Genomic DNA, 20,692 nt, shown 5'->3' with positions numbered 1-20,692 from the left:
CTAGATATTTTCCCCAGTTTATTACTGTACGGTTTATATAATATTTTTTGTATGAGTTTCTAACCTTATTAGCAATTTGAACTTCCCATGCTCTGCTCTTTTTCTTTCTTATACTTATATAAGCCTGTATTTCTCCCCGGAGCACCGCTTTAAAAGCTTCCCAGAGAGTTTCAGGTTTATTAAGATAATTCCAATTATAAGAATAATACTCCTGCCATATAGATTTTAACCATTTAACAAATGTAGGCCTAGATTTAGAGTTTGGCGGTAGCCGTGAAAACCAGCGTTAGAGGCTCCTAACGCTGGTTTTAGGCTACCGCCGGTATTTGGAGTCACTCAAAATAGGGTCTAACGCTCACTTTTCAGCCGCGACTTTTCCATACCGCAGATCCCCTTACGTAAATTGCGTATCCTATCTTTTCAATGGGATTTTTCTAACTCCGGTATTTAGAGTCGTTTCTGAAGTGAGCGTTAGACATCTAACGACAAAACTCCAGCCGCAGGAAAAAAGTCAATCAATCAAAAAGTCAAAGTCCAATCAGCCAATCAGATTGAGCTTGCATTCTATTGGCTGATCGGAACAGCCAATAGAATGCGAGCTCAATCTGATTGGCTGATCGGATCAGCCAATCGGATTGAACTTGATTCTGATTGGCTGATTCCATCAGCCAATCAGAATATTCCTACCTTAATTCCGATTGGCTGATAGAATCCTATCAGCCAATCGGAATTCGAGGGACGCCATCTTGGATGACGTCATTTAAAGGAACCATCATTCGTCGTTCAGTCGTCGGCCAGGATGGATGTTCCGCAGTGGAGGTCTTCAGGATGCTGCCGCTTCGCTCCGGATGGATGCCGCTTGGATGAAGACTTCAATCGGATGGAAGACCTCTTCTGCCCCGCTTGGATGAAGACTTCAGCCGGATCATGGACCTCTTCAGCCCCCTGCTTGGGCTTGGATCAGGACATCGGAGGAGCTCTTCTGGACCGATCGGTGAACCTGGTATGGTGAAGACAAGGTAGGATGATCTTCAGGGGCTTAGTGTTAGGTTTATTTAAGGGGGGTTTGGGTTAGATTAGGGGTATGTTGGGGGGCTTGGGTATTGTATGTTTTTTTTTTTACAGGCAAAAGAGCTGTATTTCTTGGGGCATGCCCCGCAAAGGGCCCTGTTCAGGGCTGGTAAGGTAAAAGAGCTTTGAACTTTAGTAATTTAGAATAGGGTAGGGCATTTTTTTTATTTTGGGGGGCTTTGTTATTTTATTAGGGGGCTTAGAGTAGGTGTAATTAGTTTAAAATTGTTGTAATATTTTTCTAATGTTTGTAAATATTTTTTAATTTTTTGTAACTTAGTTCTTTTTTTATTTTTTGTACTTTAGCTAGTTTATTTAATTGTATTTATTTGTAGCAATTGTATTTAATTAATTTATTGATAGTGTAGTGTTAGGTTAATTGTAGGTAATTGTAGGTATTTTATTTAATTTATTTATTGATAGTGTAGTGTTAGGTTTATTTGTAACTTAGGTTAGGATTTCTTTTACAGGTAAATTTGTAATTATTTTAACTATTTTAGCTATTAAATAGTTCTTAACTATTTAATAGCTATTGTACCTGGTTAAAATAAATACAAAGTTACCTGTAAAATAAATATAAATCCTAAAATAGCTATAATATAATTATAATTTATATTGTAGCTATATTAGGGTTTATTTTACAGGTAAGTATTTAGCTTTAAATAGGAATAATTTATTTAATAACAGTTAATTAATTTCGTTAGATTTAAATTATATTTAACTTAGGGGGGTGTTAGTATTAGGGTTAGACTTAGCTTTAGGGGTTAATACATTTATTAGAATAGCGGCGAGATTCGGTCGGCAGATTAGGGGTTAATGTTTGAAGTTAGGTGTCGGCGATGTTAGGGAGGGCAGATTAGGGGTTAATACTATTTATGATAGGGTTAGTGAGGCGGATTAGGGGTTAATAACTTTATTATAGTAGCGCTTAGGTCCGGTCGGCAGATTAGGGGTTAATAAGTGTAGGCAGGTGGAGGCGACGTTGTGGGGGGCAGATTAGGGGTTAATAAATATAATATAGGGGTCGGCGATGTTAGGGCAGCAGATTAGCGGTACATAGGGATAATGTAAGTAGCGGCGGTTTACGGAGCGGCAGATTAGGGGTTAATAATAATATGCAGGGGTCAGCGATAGCGGGGGCGGCAGATTAGGGGTTAATAAGTGTAAGGTTAGGGGTGTTTAGACTCGGGGTACATGTTAGAGTGTTAAGTGCAGACGTAGGAAGGGTTACCGCATAGCAAACAATGGGGCTGCGTTAAGAGCTGAACGCGGCTTTTTTGCAGGTGTTAGGTTTTTTTTCAGCTCAAACAGCCCCATTGTTTCCTATGGGGGAATCGTGCACAAGCACGTTTTTGAGGCTGGCCGCGTCCGTAAGCAACTCTGGTATCGAGAGTTGAAGCTGCGTTAAAAATGCTCTACCCTCCTTTTTTGGAGCCTAACGCAGCCTTTATGTGGACTCTCAATACCAGAGTTATTTTTATGGTGCGGCCAGAAAAAAGCCGGCGTTAGTTTTTCGGGTCGTTACCGACAAAACTCCAAATCTAGCGGTTAGGATTGGTATATAAGTATTGAGGAAAAGAAAAACCAGGTGTTTGTGTGCTGTCTTTGTTGAGTATAGGGAAAAACAAAGAGATAATCGCATGGTCTGATACTATGATTTCTCCCATCTCTATCTCTAATTTCTGAATAGAAAGCATTTCCGAAATTAAAAATAAATCTATTCTAGAAAAAGTTCTATGAGCTTTAGACTTGCATGAAAATAACTGTGTTTCAGGATTTTTGACCCTCCATATATCTACCAGTTTTAATATGAAACAAAATTGTTTTAAAAACTTTGCATTTTTATTATATCTATTTTTATTTGAAAATCTGTCCAACACTGGACATAGCGTTGCATTAAAATCTCCACCCACTATTAATTTCTCATAGATAAAAGTAAATAGCTTCATTTTAATTTTTCCCCAAAATTCTATAGAAAAATTATTGGAGGCATATATGTTACATAAGACAAATTTTATATTTTTTATTTGAATTTGAAGAAGGATGAATCTAGCTGCAGGACCTAATTCTTCCTTAATAACCATATACTCCAACTCTTTATGTAGGAGAATGGCTACCCCACATTTTCTATGGTTCCCAGAAGTAGAAATAACTTCCCCCACCCATTTTATGCTCAATTTGGCTGCTTCTTGTTCATTAAGGTGTGTCTCTTGAAGAAAGACAACATCTGGTTTATACTTAGCTAAAGTTTTAATAACTAATTTACGCTTGATAGGAGAAGATATTCCCCAATATTCCATGATAATATCCTAATTCCTTCCAACATACCTCAATATTGACATATTCAGATTAAACCTGCCCATATAAGAAAAAAAAGGAGACACGAGAGGGGAGGAGAGAAGGAGAGGGAAAAAAAAGAGAAGAGAAAGGGAGAGAGAAAAAAAAGGGGAGACAGAAGCAAAACACATGTAGTTTATCAACTTAACAAACACTATCAAGCACTGTTACCCTATCCTTCCTTTTAGGGGTCTTTATCATGATGCATATTCCCTGTATTGGATTCTGTAGGATTATTCAATACCTATATATTCTTTGACTTCTGTGACATCATTAAAAGAGAGTCTAACACCCCTGTCTTCGACTATGATTTGCGCCGGGTATACCAAGCGAGCTTTCACTCCTTTATTTATTAATTGTATGCAATAAGGGGCCATTAATCTTCTTTTAGAAGAGGTCTCGCTGGAGAAATCTTGAAATAATAAGACCCTATTATTTCCGAATACCAGGGGGTCCGCTTTTTAAAATAATTTCAGTAATTCTACTTTATCTTGAAATTTTAAAAGTTTAAATAGACACATTCTATTCTTTATAGCTCTGTCTGAACCGGGTTTCTTAGGCCCCAACCTATGTGCCCTGGTAATAATTGTAATGGCATCCCTAACGCTTGGGGAAGTGCGGTAGAAGTAAATTTGATTAAATTGTCGTATTCAGGTAATTCTGGTAGGCCAACTTGTCTAATATTATTATGCCTGGAGCGATCCTCCAGGTCCTCCAGGCATAGCTGCATATTTTTAATTTTAAAATCTTGTTTTTGGATTATGCTTTCATGTTTATTATTCTGATCTTCCAGGTCAGAGATTCTGCTTTCTGCCTCTAGTTGAGAACTGTATGACTTCAGTGGACAATGTAGCTATTTCAGTAGAAATAGAGCCTAATTCTTTTTTAATTACCTCAAATTGAGGAGAAAACAATTCTGTTAATTTAGATATCAAAACTTGAGGATCCATAGAAATCCCAATAGGTTTGTTTAGGCTGTCTGAACTGGTATCTTATGTTTCTTATCTTTGGATTTCACAGGCATTTTGGGTGAATTAGATTTCACCTGGGTGATACATTTTTCCATTAAATAGAGTGCATACAATCAATACCTACACAAAATACCAGATTTTAATCTGGGTAATTTCAAACGTGCAAAGACCTATAGTCTGAATATACCTAAGTGGAACCTTCCCTTATTTCCCTCTTCTATTTTATTTGTGTTTTCAAACTTTTTTTTTTTTTTTTTTTTTTACCAAAAGTGCATATAAAGATTTACTAGTGAAAAAGAACCTGATGTATATGTTAACTGGTACCAGTCAGGCAGTTAGTCTATAACCAAAATTTAACTTGTCATGCCTAATCAAACACTGAGTACATAGCATGTTAAGAATTCTCTCAACTATCATATATTACATTTCAGAATAATCTCTATTCATATAGTACAGGGAGAACAACACAGGGCAGAATCAGATATTTAGTGTCACACATGATTTAAATCTGAGAATCCACTCTATGAAATAGACTAAATATAATTAGTTCAGCTGGCTTATCCTTCACAGAGTATTATATACGACAAGGCAACAAAGAAAACTAGATTTATATAGCACAAAATCTATAGTGCCAGCCCTTAAAGCTAAAGCATGTCAAGATGATAATTCAATTCCCAGATAGCATATATCCAGAGATTCAATGTAATACATTTCAGGACAACATATAAGAATATTCTATTTGAGACTCTGTGCCAAAAGTGATTCCTGTACTGATAGCATATTTTACCTTATACTAGTCCCTTACTCAACTCAGCTCGTAAACATGCAGTAAAATTTAAATTAAATTAAAGAGAAATATCAAGAAACAGATTATTTAAACTTTAGGAGGTGTGAGGCAGTCCAGACATATGACTTGTATAACTTTGCAGCATATACAGAATAAACACAGCACTAATAAAAGTAACAGCCTGCATATAACATGTTGCAAGTGTCCCCCTTGGAGCCCAGGTACTTGCTCTTTTAGATGGTAACACAGTCAATGAGATGGCTGCAATTTGGGCTCTGCTATCTCAAATGAAACCAGACAGTACCTGAGGGTCACTCTCTTAAGGAACTCGTTTGGTGATTTACCAAAGTTGTGGTTTTCAAAAACGGCAGAACCAGAAGATGTTAGAAGCGACTCCGTGTCAACATTCACATATGTTATCAAGTTTAGCACTTCCTGGTCCAGCAACCTACCAGCAGCGTTCTGAGTTTGCTGCTTCCTATGGACAGGTGAAAAAACAAGGAACCAAACAATACCCTAAGAGGTGTTACCACCCCGCAATGGGTAATTTTATCCCGGTCCGTATGGCTTGACTTAACTGAAGCTCTTCACCGGTAGGTGTATATTTCAGCTCTTGCGATGCTCCTGCTTTGAATTTCTTAGTAGCTGACCGACTCCCTAGGATGCTATATGCACCGACAACGGGAGGGTCAGGAAGAAATGCACTCTCCGTAACCTTGTGATGTGGCTGGTTTACAGCTCTGGCGAAGAGACCTGTGGGTCCTTTGTAGAGTAGTTAAGTTGCGGCTCTGGCGATGGAGCCTGTATTCTAGCTCTTGCAGACTTCCTGCTTGGGCTTTGATGAAATTGCCCAGCTCCCTAGGATGCTAGCACACCAACAACGGGAGAAACGGCAAGGAGGATAGTTGAATCAAGCTGTCGATATTCCATGCTCCACGCCAACCTCAGCGTGCTCTGCCGGAAGTCTAAGCCAGAATTTTTTATTGATTTTGATTTTTTCGTTTGGAAAAAGATGGACCAAGAGGCCATGCAAGCTGTTGCTTGTTCTCTATGTTTAAATACTAATGTTGAGCCTCCTATCCCTTTTTGTTCCTCTTGTATTGAGAGAACATTACATTACAAGGATAGACTTTTTGATTCTGAGCCTTCATTGTCTAGGGCGGATGTTGTTCAGGAGTCTCCTGTTCAGGCTAATCCACAGCTTTCTCCTCATACATCCCAATCTTCTGCAGTGTCCTGTGTTTCATCTCAGGTTGGTTTTTCCTTGCAGGATATGGCGATCCATATATTCTCGGCAGTATCTGAGGCTTTGTCTGTTTTTCCTATGTTACAGGGGAAGCGCAAGAGGAAGTATAAGGTTTCTGATTCTGTTGCAATTGTGTCTAGTGTTTCTTCTCATAAGTCTGAGGAGGAAGATACTTCAGTAGCATCTGAGGGTGAGATCTTGGATTCTGATAGTGTAAATCCTTCTTCTGAACCTGAGTTTGTTTCCTTTAGGTTTAAGCTGGAACACCTCCGTTTGTCACTCAAGGAGGTTTTGGCTACCTTGGATGACTCTGAGGCATCAGTCATGGTTATTCCTAAGAAATCTTTCTTCGCTCAAGCTTGGGTTCAAGATGTTCAGGATCCCTGGGTGGTAGATATCGTGTCTCAGGGTTACAAACTGGAGTTCAAGAATTTTCCTCCCAGAGGCAGGTTTCTTCTCTCCAGGTTATCTGTAAACCAGATAAAAGGAGAGGCATTCTTACATTGTGTTCAGAATCTTTCCGACATGGGAGTGATAGTTCCGGTTCAGGAACAGGGTCTGAGTTTTTATTCCAATCTCTCCAAAAAGGAGTGAACTTTCAGACCTATTTTAGATCTCAAGAGTGTAAACAAGTTTCTCAGGGTTCCGTCTTTCAAGATGGAAACTATTTGTTCCATTCTTCCTTTGGTTCAGGAAGGTCAGTTCATGACCATAGTGGATCTAAAGGATGCATATCTGCATATTTCCATTCACAGGGATCATCACAGGTTCCTAAGATTTGCATTTTTAGACAAACATTTTCAGTTTGTAGCTCGTCCTTTTGGTCTGGCAACAGCTCCCAGAATTTTTTCAAAGGTCCTGGGAGCATTGTTGGCGGTGCTTCGATTAAAGGGTGTTGCAGTGGCTCCTTATCTGGACGACATTCTAGTTCAGGCTCCATCTTTTCAACTAGCAAACTCCTACACAGAGTTGTTGTAGTCTTTTCTGCGCTCCCATGTTTGGAAGGTGAATTTAGGAAAAAGTTCCCTAATTCCGGCTACAAGAGTGTTATTTTTAGGGACTATTACAGATTCTCTAGAGATGAATTTTTTTCTGACAGAAGCAAGAAAGTCAAAGATTTTCAGTACGTGTCTTGCTCGTCAGTCCCATCCTTGACCGTCAGTGGCTCAGTGCATGGAGGTTATTGGTCTGATGGTTTCAGTCATGGACATCATTCCGTTTGCTCTGTTCCATCTCAGACCTCTGCAGTTATGCTTGCTCAGGCAGTGGAACGGGATTATGTGGATCTATCTCCAAAGATTGTTCTAGATCAGATGTCCAGAGATTCTCTTCCATGGTGGTTGTCTCAGGATCTTCTCTCTCAGGGAACTTGCTTTCACAGACCTGCCTGGGTGATTGTTATTTCTTTAGCCTATTGGTTGAAACTAGTGATTTGCAAAACTTATTTGGATGCGAGTCAGCCTCCGCCTTTGGAGAATTACAGCTCATTTTACTAGATAGGTTGCCACATCTTGGGCTTTCAAGAATGAGGCTTCAGTTAATCAAATTTGCAAAGTGGCCACTTGGTCTTCTCTTTATACCTTTACTAAATTTTACCATTTTGATGTTTTTGCTTCGTCAGAAACAGCCTTTGGTAAAAAGGTCATTCAGGCAGTTGTCTCAGTTTGATAATTGTGTCTATATTTTGAGTTTTGTCATAAAATACTATATTTCTGGGTTATGAATTTAATTTCTCAGTGAAAAAAAAACAACTTTTTTTTGTATCCCTCCCTTTATTGCTATTCGTGGACTTGCACATCTTGCGTATTATATACCATACGTAACAGCTCATGGACTCTCGCCACCTATATGAAAGAAAGCATAATTTATATCTTACCTGATAAATTCATTTATTTGATAGTTGCGAGAGTCCACGAGACACCACCCATGTGGGGTTGTTTTCTTTGTTGAGGTATGAGTGAAGTGTATAAACACATATGTATATATATATATATATATATATATATATATATATCCTTCCGAAGAACGTAGGCACTCACTGCCGAAACGTCATGTTAATGTAACTTTTTTCTATGGATCAATAAATGGATTATGTCTAAAGAGACATAATCCATTTATTGATCCATAGAAAAAAGTTACATTAACATGACGTTTCGGTACATTATTGTACCTTTATCAAATGTAGCAAAAGATAGATATTAAAAACTTCCTAAATAACTTACCCTAATCCACCACCTAAATACCCCTAGTGTACACCGCATGCCACCAAATCTCCGTGAGTGAAGTCGGCGTCTGACGTCATCAAGGCGCGTTGGACTATGCGTCCTGTGAGATCGTAGAGCCGAAGTTGCCATAGCAACATGTAAACAAAACACGGCACATGCGGTAACGCTGGTGTAACTCTGTGCAACTATGTCATCTCAAAACTATACAGCGCTGAATGTTTGTAATGTGAAGCACATCCACATATATTACATCAGAGTAAGAAATACCCATATATCTGTAATATTAGATCCAGCACCTACATAACAGCGCAGTATCCCAGAGAAATGACAGAGTAGAAAACTAAAAAATTAACTATATACATATGTGTATCAATGCAACATTACTATCAATCCTAAAAACTGTAATAGACCTGTGTTTAATTTTATGTCATAGCATCAGATTACAGTATCTAATTACAGATATAGGTAAAACTACCGGTTTACATTCATACCTAATTGTCATATGGTAGAAACATAGGAACCAATGTGAGAGCCATTATGAACCATGTTGAAGTCCATATAACCAGCTGAGCGTTTGCAAGTTGAATGTAATCATAAATTTGTTATTGCACAGATGTGTGATGTTTCAATAGAAAGGACTAAAGTCCAGAGAGGTGTTAAGGCCATATGGAGAGATGGTGTTCAGTCTGTAGATCCACTTGGTTTCACATTGTAGCAGAAGGTTTCCTCTATCACCGCCTCTTGGCAGGGAGGGTATGTGATCAATAAGCATTGTGCGTAAGCTAGAGACCGCATGTTTGTGCTGAAGGCAGTGCCTTGCTACTGGCTGATCAGATTCACCAGTGCGGAGGGCCTCACGTATCGCACATCGATGATTCGCCGTATGTTCACGAAAAGTTGTTACGGTTTTGCCAATATAGACACTGGAACATGGGCAAATGATCATATACACTTCATATGTACTAGTGCATGTTAAACGATGCCTGATGTCAAACCTATAGTTGTTGTGAGGGTGCTGGAAAGAGTTGCCCCTAAGCATACCATTACAGGTGACACATCCCGAACAGGGAAAACAGCCCATCTTCGTGGGCTTGAGCCAAGTATCCTTCTTGTAGTTTTTCACCTGGTCTGATTTGACCAGTATATCCCTTAGATTACTTGTTCTTCTGTATGCTATTCTGGGGGCAGGGACCCTCCCAAATGGTAGCGTAGGATCACAGCTTATAACTGGCCAGTGTCTCCGGACCGCCTCAGTAAGATGTCTGGAGCTTGGTGTATATGTGGTAACCATATTGATCTGTTCAGGGTCAGATTTTGTTGTGTGTTTCATCATTCCTGACTTGGTAGGATTCATGAGGTCATCCTGTGCCTTTTTGGCCATCTCCTTTGCATAGCCCCTCTCCACTAGTTTGGCATTCATCTCCTCAAGCTGTTGTTGCATCATAGGCAACTCACTATTGTTCCTGATGACACGAGTGAGTTGGGAGGTAAGAATCCCCTTCTTTTGGTGCAGAGGGTTAAAGCTCCTTGCATCCAACAAGGAATTGCGGTCAGTTGGCTTTAGTATAGAGAGAAGTACCAAATCGAGTTACACCCTCTGCATCAACCTTAAAAATAGTGAGATCCAAGAAGTGTACAGATGCTACACTATATTCCAATTTAAATCTAATGGGACTGGCCATGGAGTTCAAATGTGACACCCACTCAAGCAATGCAGATTCACCACCTCTCCACACCAAAAACACATCATCTATGTATCGTGTGTAGTACTTGATGTTAATATTCTCATATGGCCGCATCAGTTCACGCTCATACCACGCCATGTAGAGGTTTGCATAAGTGGGTGCCACATTCGAACCCATGGCCGTACCAGCAATCTGTAAAAAGTAGTCACATTCAAATTTGAAATAATTTTTCTCAAGGCAATATGTCAACATCTCACAAAGAAATTCAATGGGTGTGGACCATTGTAAAATACATTTCCAGCCACCACGGACCTGACAGCCTCCACACCCTCATGATGAGGTATAACCGTGTAGAGGCTGTCCACATCCATGGTGACCAGTATGTCATCATCGTGTAGGTTAACATATCCCTTGAGAATTCGAATCATGTCTGGAGAGTCCTTTAAGTAGGACTCAGTATGCTTAACAACCTCTTGTAGGTGTGAGTCGATGTATATGGCCAAACTGGATAATATCGATCCCCTGGCAGACACAATAGTTCTGCCAGGTGGATGTTTCAAAGTTTTGTGCACCTTTGGTAGTAAATAGAGCACAGGTACCTTTGGATGGTCAGTGATAAGAAATGTCAGTTCTTGTTCGCTGAGTATGCCTGCCTCAAAGCCATTCTGTAGAAATCTGTCAATAACCTTTTTATATGTTGTTGTGGGGTTACTAGATAATTTTTTGTAGGTATGACTATCATTCAGTTGTCTGAGTGCTTCATTTCTGTAATCAGTGTAATCCAAAATGACAACTGATCCGCCCTTATCAGCCGGGCGGATGATGATAGATGTGTCATTTTTTAAGTCTATCAATGCCTGTGATTCAGATTTACTCATATTGGAATATATTTTTTGTCGTGGTATCTGCTTAATGTCATGACTCAAAGCACGTGTATATCCCCTAATAGAGTTATGTGTATTGGCAGGTTCAAATGTAGATCTTTTCTTAAACGGAGCAGGGACATATGTATAATTTCTAAAATGATCCCTAAGTTTCAACTGCCTCTGTAATTTGTGTACATCAACCAGCATATCAAAAGAGTCCATTTTAGGAGTCGGTATGAACGATAGACCCCGATTCAATAAAGATATTTCTGCTTCACTAAGGTGTCTATTACTTAGATTAAATATAATATCTACTTTTTCCTTGCTGGTTGTTTTTTTGTTATGGCCCCCCCTTCTGATCTTTCTTCCCTCTCTTCTCTTCTTATACTGGGAATGGATGGGGGTTTTGCTGCTGAATGTGTCGCCACTCCTAAAAAAGATTGTGGATGTTCTGTAGAATCTGTATTTGTTTGGCTAGAAATAGTGCTTTCTGGGCCTGAGGAATCTCCTCCACTGCTCTCTACTACACTTAGTGTATTCCTGGGGCGCAAATTACGGCGCCGTCTTTTATGTAAAGGATCATCTTTCCCATGCAGCCACTTATATACACGTTTTTCCCTATAATCAGATTCTACACTGTTAAGCTTTTTGTTCTTAAATGCAATGAGATCACTACGGTACTTACTGACTAGACCATCCAGTTTGGTAACCCAATCCTGACTCTTATCCTCCAACAGGATGTGCATACTATTCTGTTTAATAATCTCAGTTTCAATTTTGATTTTATTCTCCAACCTAGTGACTTCCTCTATCACCAATAGTATGAGGTCATAGGAGCACTTGTTTAACACAGAGCACCACCTCCTGCAGAATTCTACATTGTTACGGCCTAAGGTAGGTATATTTTTTACCCTAAATCCCCTAGGGATATACAGGGAGTGCAGAATTATTAGGCAAATGAGTATTTTGACCACATCATCCTCTTTATGCATGTTGTCTTACTCCAAGCTGTATAGGCTCAAAGCCTACTACCAATTAAGCATATTAGGTGATGTGCATCTCTGTAATGAGAAGGGGTGTGGTCTAATGGCATCAACACCCTATATCAGGTGTGCATAATTATTAGGCAACTTCCTTTCCTTTGGCAAAATGGGTCAAAAGAAGGACTTGACAGGCTCAGAAAAGTCAAAAATAGTGAGATACCTTGCAGAGGGATGCAGCACTCTTAAAATTGCAAAGCTTCTGAAGCGTGATCATCGAACAATCAAGCGTTTCATTCAAAATAGTCAACAGGGTCGCAAGAAGCGTGTGGAAAAACCAAGGCGCAAAATAACTGCCCATGAACTGAGAAAAGTCAAGCGTGCAGCTGCCAAGATGCCACTTGCCACCAGTTTGGCCATATTTCAGAGCTGCAACATCACTGGAGTGCCCAAAAGCACAAGGTGTGCAATACTCAGAGACATGGCCAAGGTAAGAAAGGCTGAAAGACGACCACCACTGAACAAGACACACAAGCTGAAACGTCAAGACTGGGCCAAGAAATATCTCAAGACTGATTTTTCTAAGGTTTTATGGACTGATGAAATGAGAGTGAGTCTTGATGGGCCAGATGGATGTGCCCGTGGCTGGATTGGTAAAGGGCAGAGAGCTCCAGTCCGACTCAGACGCCAGCAAGGTGGAGGTGGAGTACTGGTTTGGGCTGGTATCATCAAAGATGAGCTTGTGGGGCCTTTTCGGGTTGAGGATGGAGTCAAGCTCAACTCCCAGTCCTGCTGCCAGTTTCTGGAAGACACCTTCTTCAAGCAGTGGTACAGGAAGAAGTCTGCATCCTTCAAGAAAAACATGATTTTCATGCAGGACAATGCTCCATCACACGCGTCCAAGTACTCCACAGTGTGGCTGGCAAGAAAGGGTATAAAAGAAGAAAATCTAATGACATGGCCTCCTTGTTCACCTGATCTGAACCCCATTGAGAACCTGTGGTCCATCATCAAATGTGAGATTTACAAGGAGGGAAAACAGTACACCTCTCTGAACAGTGTCTGGGAGGCTGTGGTTGCTGCTGCACGCAATATGGTGAACAGATAAAAACACTGACAGAATCCATGGATGGCAGGCTTTTGAGTGTCCTTGCAAAGAAAGGTGGCTATATTGGTCACTGATTTGTTTTTGTTTTGTTTTTGAATGTCAGAAATGTATATTTGTGAATGTTGAGATGTTATATTGGTTTCACTGGTAAAAATAAATAATTGAAATGGGTATATATTTGTTTTTTGTTAAGTTGCCTAATAATTATGCACAGTAATAGTCACCTGCACACACAGATATCCCCCTAAAATAGCTATAACTAAAAACAAACTAAAAACTACTTCCAAAACTATTCAGCTTTGATATTAATGAGTTTTTTTTGTTCATTGAGAACATGGTTGTTGTTCAATAATAAAATTAATCCTCAAAAATACAACTTGCCTAATAATTCTGCACTCCCTGTATTTCTTCCTGCGATACCCAGATAAAAAAAACTGCATGAAGTTGGTAATCTATTTGTTTTCTCCTTAAATTCAACAGTTTGTGGTAAATATTAATAGGGGTGTCAGCCCCCAACTCACTCAGTTCATCGCTGATTCTGATTCTCTCTGCATCATCATCCGTGAAGGCCAATGGTTCCGTATTGAAGTCTTCATCATGATATAGATGATCAAAATGTGCTGATTCAGCCATCTTTAACAAATATTGACAGTTAATGTATAGAATGAAAGCCAGTAGAGATAATTTCACATATAAAAAACATAGTAATGTGCAAACGATACACCACCAATCACATTGATTAAAAGCAGGTGAAAGTCAGAAATGAAGTTCCAATATCACTGTTGAAATATCCTTATAAAATTTGTACAATGTCCACAGTTCATGTGTATATAAATAGTATAAACATCTTACTGAGGCGGTCCGGAGACACTGGCCAGTTATAAGCTGTGATCCTACGCTACCATTTGGGAGGGTCCCTGCCCCCAGAATAGCATACCGAAGAACAAGTAATCTAAGGGATATACTGGTCAAATCAGACCCGGTGAAAAAATACAAGAAGGATATTTGGCTCAAGCCCAAGAAGATGGGCTGTTTTCCCTGTTCGGGGTGTGTCACCTGTAATGGTATGCTTAGGGGCAACTCTTTCCAGCACCCTCACAACAACTATAGGTTTGACATCAGGCATCGTTTAACATGCACTAGTACATATGTAGTGTATATGATCATTTGCCCATGTTCCAGTGTCTATATTGGCAAAACCGTAACAACTTTTCGTGAACGTATGGCGAATCATCGATGTGCGATACGTGAGGCCCTCCGCACTGGTGAATCTGATCAGCCAGTAGCAAGGCACTGCCTTCAGCACAAACATGTGGTCTCTAGCTTACGCACGATGCTTATTGATCACATACCCCCCCTGCCAAGAGGCGGTGATAGAGGAAACCTTCTGCTACAATGTGAAACCAAGTGGATCTACAGACTGAACACCATCTCTCCATATGGCCTTAACACCTCTCTGGACTTTAGTCCTTTCTATTGAAACATCACACATCTGTGCAATAACAAATTTATGATTACATTCAACTTGCAAACGCTCAGCTGGTTATATGGACTTCAACATGGTTCATAATGGCTCTCACATTGGTTCCTATGTTTCTACCATATGACAATTAGATATGAATGTAAACCGGTAGTTTTACCTTTATCTGTAATTAGATACTGTTATCTGATGCTATGACATAAAATTAAACACAGGTCTATTACAGTTTTTAGGATTGATAGTAATGTTGCATTGTTACACATATGTATATAGTTAATTTTTTAGTTTTCTACTCTGTCATTTCTCTGGGATACTGCGCTGTTATGTAGGTGCTGGATCTAATATTACAGATATATGGGTATTTCTTACTCTGATGTAATATATGTGGATGTGCTTCACATTACAAACATTCAGCGCTGTATAGTTTTGAGATGACATAGTTGCACAGAGTTACACCAGCGTTACCGCATGTATCGTGTTTTGTTTACATGTTGCTATGGCAACTTCGGCTCTACGATCTCACAGGGCGCATAGTCCAACGCGCCTTGATGACGTTAGACGCCTACTTCACTCACGGAGATTTGGCGGCATGCAGTGTGCACTAGGGGTATTTAGGTGGTGGATTAGGGTAAGTTATTTAGGAAGTTTTTAATATCTATCTTTTGCTACATTTGATAAAGGTACAATAATGTACCGAAACGTCATGTTAATGTAACTTTTTTCTATGGATCAATAAATGGATTATGTCTAAAGACCAGTGAGTGCCTACGTTCTTGGGAAGGATACACATTAATGGTTTGTAGTGCACCTTGGCGGCTGGATCAAGTAAGATAGTGCTGTCCTTAACTTGGACTGTATATATATATATATATATATATATATAGACGTGTGTGTGTGTGTATATATATATATATATATATATATATATATATATATATATATATATATATATATACATATATATATATTCACAAATATTCATATTTAAACATGTATATGTAAATTGGAGCCCTTTCCAGTCAAACACCTTGACACATACCATATCGCTTTTAAACCTTCTAAATACTTTTTATTAATCCTTATTCTTTTTTATTAAGAAGTGTGTGTATATATATATATATATATATATATATGTGTGTGTGTGTGTGTAATATTTTATTTTAATATGTTTTACACGTGTTTTGTGATTTTTTTTATTTTATTAACTCTTACATTTTACTTCATGTCTCAAACCAGGCAAAATATTCTAGCACAACCTATAGCGCAAACTATAACTTGTAATACTAGCACTATTTAGCATGGTCAAAATTTCTATTGAAAGGATAGTTTGCGCTAACCCATCTCTGCTGGTGCAATGCCGCCCCTGCAGATTCGCAACCAATCGGCCGCTAGCAGGGGGTGTCAATCAACTCAATCATATTTGATCGGGTTGATTTCTGTCCGCGGCCCCAGAGCAGGCGGACAAGTTATGGAGCAGCGGTCTTTAGCGGAGCTTGATAAATATGCCCCAATGTATCAAGTTGCATGCTAATGTTAGCACAGTCCAGTAATACTGCTTATCGCGACCCACACTGTCATTAGCGTGCCACTTGTAATCTGGGCCTCAATGTTATATTATGTTACATTACATTATATGTATACACAAGACTTTTTGCAAGTTTTGGACATTTCACTATGAGTTGGCTATTATGAAAATAAAAGAAAAATATTTACTTATGGAATGTGTTATGAACTTGTAGATATCAGTATTGTGTGTAAGTTTTAACTTGCCACACAATTTTTTCTCATATTGTTGAATAGTGCTATTTTATCAGCATAATAAGAAATGTTTTGATTTGAATGTCCCTTTAAGTATGCTGCACATTACCTTCTTAGATAAAAATAATCAAATGAGCTTTCAATGAGTTTTTGCTTGTGCTGCTCAAAAACTGTTTTAAATGCTTTTTAAATGTTTTTTTTTCATGGAAGCAATGTTTAATAGTTAAAACTGTTGTTATATATAATTATTATTATCATTTATTTGTATGGCGCCGCCAAATTCCGTAGCGCTGGGTACAATGATAGGGGTATACAATGACAACATTTTTGCTAAAAATACTAAACATAAAACTAAACAAATCTAGTACAGGAGGAAGAGCTCCGGAGAGCTCACAGTCTGCAGGTTTAGGGTGCAGAGACATAAGGTTGGGGTAGCTTGTTACATCAGTTGTAGTTGCAGTAGTAAGTCGGGCAGTTCATGTATTAGTTTGGTTCAGATGAGGGATGGAGGAGATATGGTACGCCTCTCTGAATAGGTGGGTTTTGAAGGAGCGTCTGAAGCAATACAAGGTTGGAGACAGTCTTATAGAGTGGGGTAGAGAGTTCCAGAGGACAGGAGCAGCACGTGCGAAGTCTTGGAGGCGGGAGTGGGACGTAGAGATAACAAGAGTGAAGAGACGTAGGTCAGAGGTTGATCGAAGAGGACAGGATGGGGAATATTTATAAAGAGAGGAAATATAGTTGGGAGTTAGACTGTTTAGTGCTTTGTAAGTTAGGGTTAATACTTTAAACTGTATTCTGGAGTGTATGGGGAGCCAGTGTAGAGACTGGCAGAGCAGAGTCGCTGATGTAGATCAGCTACTTAGGTGGATGAGTCTAGCAGAAGCATTCATAATATATTGGAGGGAGGAGAAGCGGTGTTTAGGAAGGCCATTTAGGAGTAGGTTGCAATAATCAATGCGTGACAAAATGAGGGAATGAATAAGTAATTTTGTCATTTTTTGAGTAAGGAAGGGACGAATTCTGGAAATGTTGCGTAGGTGTGAATGGCAGGATTTGGTAAGCGCTTGTATATGTGGGTTGAATGTGAGCTCTGAGTCTAGTGTGACCCCAAGACAGCGGGCCTGGGGTGAGGTGTTGAGAATAGTCTCCAACTGTCAGAGAAATATCAGGTGTTGGATGTTTCGAAGAGGGGGGAATAATGTTTATATAACTAAACAATTAGAAGTCATAAAACCACACACTGGAAATTCATATTTGTCTGTTTGCTAAATGTTTCAAGTTCAACATGCATTCAGTTTTATCAATTTTCAATTAGGTGTGGCGACATATCTTTGTCTTTCTCCAGACGGTATATGGAACCCACAGGGTCCTGACCTGAGCAACTGTTCATCTCCTTGGATCAACCACATTGGACAGAAGGTATGCTCTGTCATAGGACTAGTGCTCTAAAATGTTGGATTTAATATTTTGACTGATATATTGCCATATGTTTACTGACACATACTTGTTTACAAACTTTAAAAAATGAATGAATTTTCATTTATAATTTTGAAGTTTATAGTAAATACTTTGCTCTATGCAGAATGTGTAGTGAGGCTTAGAAAACTTTTTTTTTTTTTTTTAAATACAATCAGAAAAAACAAAAATCTAGATTACATAAAAAGAGGCTGCTCCTGGGGTGGTAATAAGCCATAGAACAAGCTATTACACTACTGGTTTGGGAGCTTCTCTCTTTTGATGTGTGCACAAAAATTTACATTGGTTTAAATTGCAAGGCATCATTTATCTTTTTAACTTATAGATGACATTTTAGGGAAGTTCTAATTTATCGTACACCTGCAAAAGGGTTTGCAGGCATGTGATAAATCACAAGCCATTGCAAGTGGCTGGTTATTGCTACCGCAAACTTGGGGTAGCAATTAGCGCTCAGAAAATTAACCAGAGATCATATCTCTGGTTTATTTTTTTAAATGTTCCCCAATTGGTCCCAAAATAAAGAGTCTTTTATTTTTTAATGGAAAAAATAAATTGCATTTTTTTTCATAAAAAATATACTGCACAGAGCAGTTTCTAGGTTTTAAAAGTGGCGGCTGAGGGTTGTTAAAAAAAAAAAAAAAAAAAAAGAAGAAGAAGAAATCCATTGTGGTTCAAAACAGGGAAGGCTATATTTTGGAAGCTAATCATGTACATAATGTTAAAAACTATTATAGGACACTAACCTTTGACCCACTTTTTCATTCTCTAGAAAACATTAATTTGGTTGATAATACACTCTAACGATTAATTATGACAAATAATAATATATATATATATATATATATATATATATATATATATATATATATATATATAAAACTGGTTTTTAGAATGAAGGGCACTCTCAGGATTTGTGATAATTGCATAACAGCAAAAACTTTTTTTATTCTTAATTTCAACAATTGTTCATAGTCGACGTTTCGGCTTTCGCAGAAGCCTTCATCAAGACAAATAACATCTGTAGAATAAAAGAAAAAACAACCAATATTTGCAACCATATGTGTTAAACAATCGTGACAATATACACACCCATCACCAGATACTTATGCTAATCAAATAAAAATAGGGATAAACCAGTATATCACTTCAAGGATATCCAGCTGAACGCGACCATTATAGCCACAACCTGCCATATTATAGCACCAAAGGTAAAAGGAACTCATATCGAGCTTAGATGTGTACAACACATAAATCAATCATTAGGGAACAAGTTCAGAGAAGGAACCCAAGGGAGCCTAGAGAGGGCTGTACTGAAAGCAACATGACTTCATTAGAAGCTGTAAAGCACATATTGAGCACCAGAGAGTCTGTTCCATAGGGCATTCTATGAAGAACTGAAGTAGGAATAGAACTCAGGGGGAACTGGGATAGGCGGGCAACAGTAACAATAAAATCTAAGTCCATAAAATGCCAGGATGTATATTACACCACCACCAATACCACAAAACCAAACTATATTAGCAGGCGTTTGAAAATAATATCTGCATATCACGTGGTTAATCGGCTTTGCTTACTCAGCTCAAACTATATCAAAATATATCTAAACCATTACCACCCTCGTGCTAGTTAAATCAGACCATAACCAATACAGGAAAAGAATACATCACTTGTACAGACCCATACATATAAAACCAAATTTGATTGCTTGCGCTACATGAGTAAAGGGAAATAACAGACCAGTGCCCATTACTCCATTAAACACAAAATCAAGACCCCAAGTACATCAAAGTAGAAACGGAATATGCCTAAGTAAATGCGAGCATACTAAGGCCAAACTGCATGTGTGGATATAAAACCCCAAACAACCCTATATGTGTATCATAGTCAGGCAGGAAACAACAAAACTTGCATATAAGATGGATATAAAATGAACAAATATATTCACATCAAATGGGTAACAATACGCTACATGATAAAGCATATATAAGTGCTAAGTACTTATGTTACCTGTGTAATTAAGGTAAACTCTAACTAAGCCACGGGATATGAAGAGTCAAATCCCAATACCATAAAGGAGAACATAGTGGGCTATGTCAAACACAAGAAGACTTAATCAAAACCACCAAGCAGCCTTGTTTAAAATGAGCAGCTATGTACAAATATTGCCAAAGATAATGTCAGTATAAAGTTAAAAACTCAATCACATTGTTGCCAATACAAAACAATCAGCCGTACCTCGTATCGGCATCCAGCCGCGCTCACCAAATAAAGGACATTGTATACCCTATAGAACACCCGGAAGCCTTTAAATGTACCTTTACAACCTATCATAGGTCAGTTACTGGGGGTGTGTGTATACGAATATATAGATGATTTATTTGTCATCTGGGGTGGCACCTATGTAGAATTAACAGAATGGATACAATACTTGAATGAAGCTGAACCATCAATTACCTTCAATAAGTAGTGAAGAACAAATTCATTTCTTTGACCTATGTATCTTCAAATCAACTACTGAGACTGGATGCAGGCTTAACACCACATTGTACTCTAAGCCAACGACCGAAACACGTTGTTACAAAGTGACAGCTTCCATCCAATGCAGCTTAAAGCTTTGTTCATTTTATATCCATTTTATATGCAAGTTGTGTTGTTTCCTGCCTGACTATGATACACATATAGGGTTGTTTGGGTTTTTA

The 20,692-nt window shown here is 38.6% G+C and overlaps 1 protein-coding gene across 1 annotated transcript in view; it reads left to right on the top strand.

The window, feature by feature from the left end:
* Positions 1 to 20,692, top strand: part of ADGRL3 (adhesion G protein-coupled receptor L3) — a 1,741,359-nt gene that overhangs the window by 1,219,675 nt on the left and 500,992 nt on the right. The window contains exon 10 of the mRNA XM_053703187.1: positions 17,833 to 17,936. Within this exon, the coding sequence (XP_053559162.1) occupies positions 17,833 to 17,936 (104 nt within the window). The remainder of the gene's footprint in view (positions 1 to 17,832; positions 17,937 to 20,692) is intronic.

The sequence above is a fragment of the Bombina bombina genome, chromosome 2, assembly GCF_027579735.1.
Source record: "Bombina bombina isolate aBomBom1 chromosome 2, aBomBom1.pri, whole genome shotgun sequence".
Classification (NCBI taxonomy): Eukaryota; Metazoa; Chordata; class Amphibia; order Anura; family Bombinatoridae; genus Bombina; species Bombina bombina.
The sequence above is the reverse complement of the archived record's forward strand: the minus strand, read 5'-3'. Positions and strand labels throughout refer to the sequence as shown.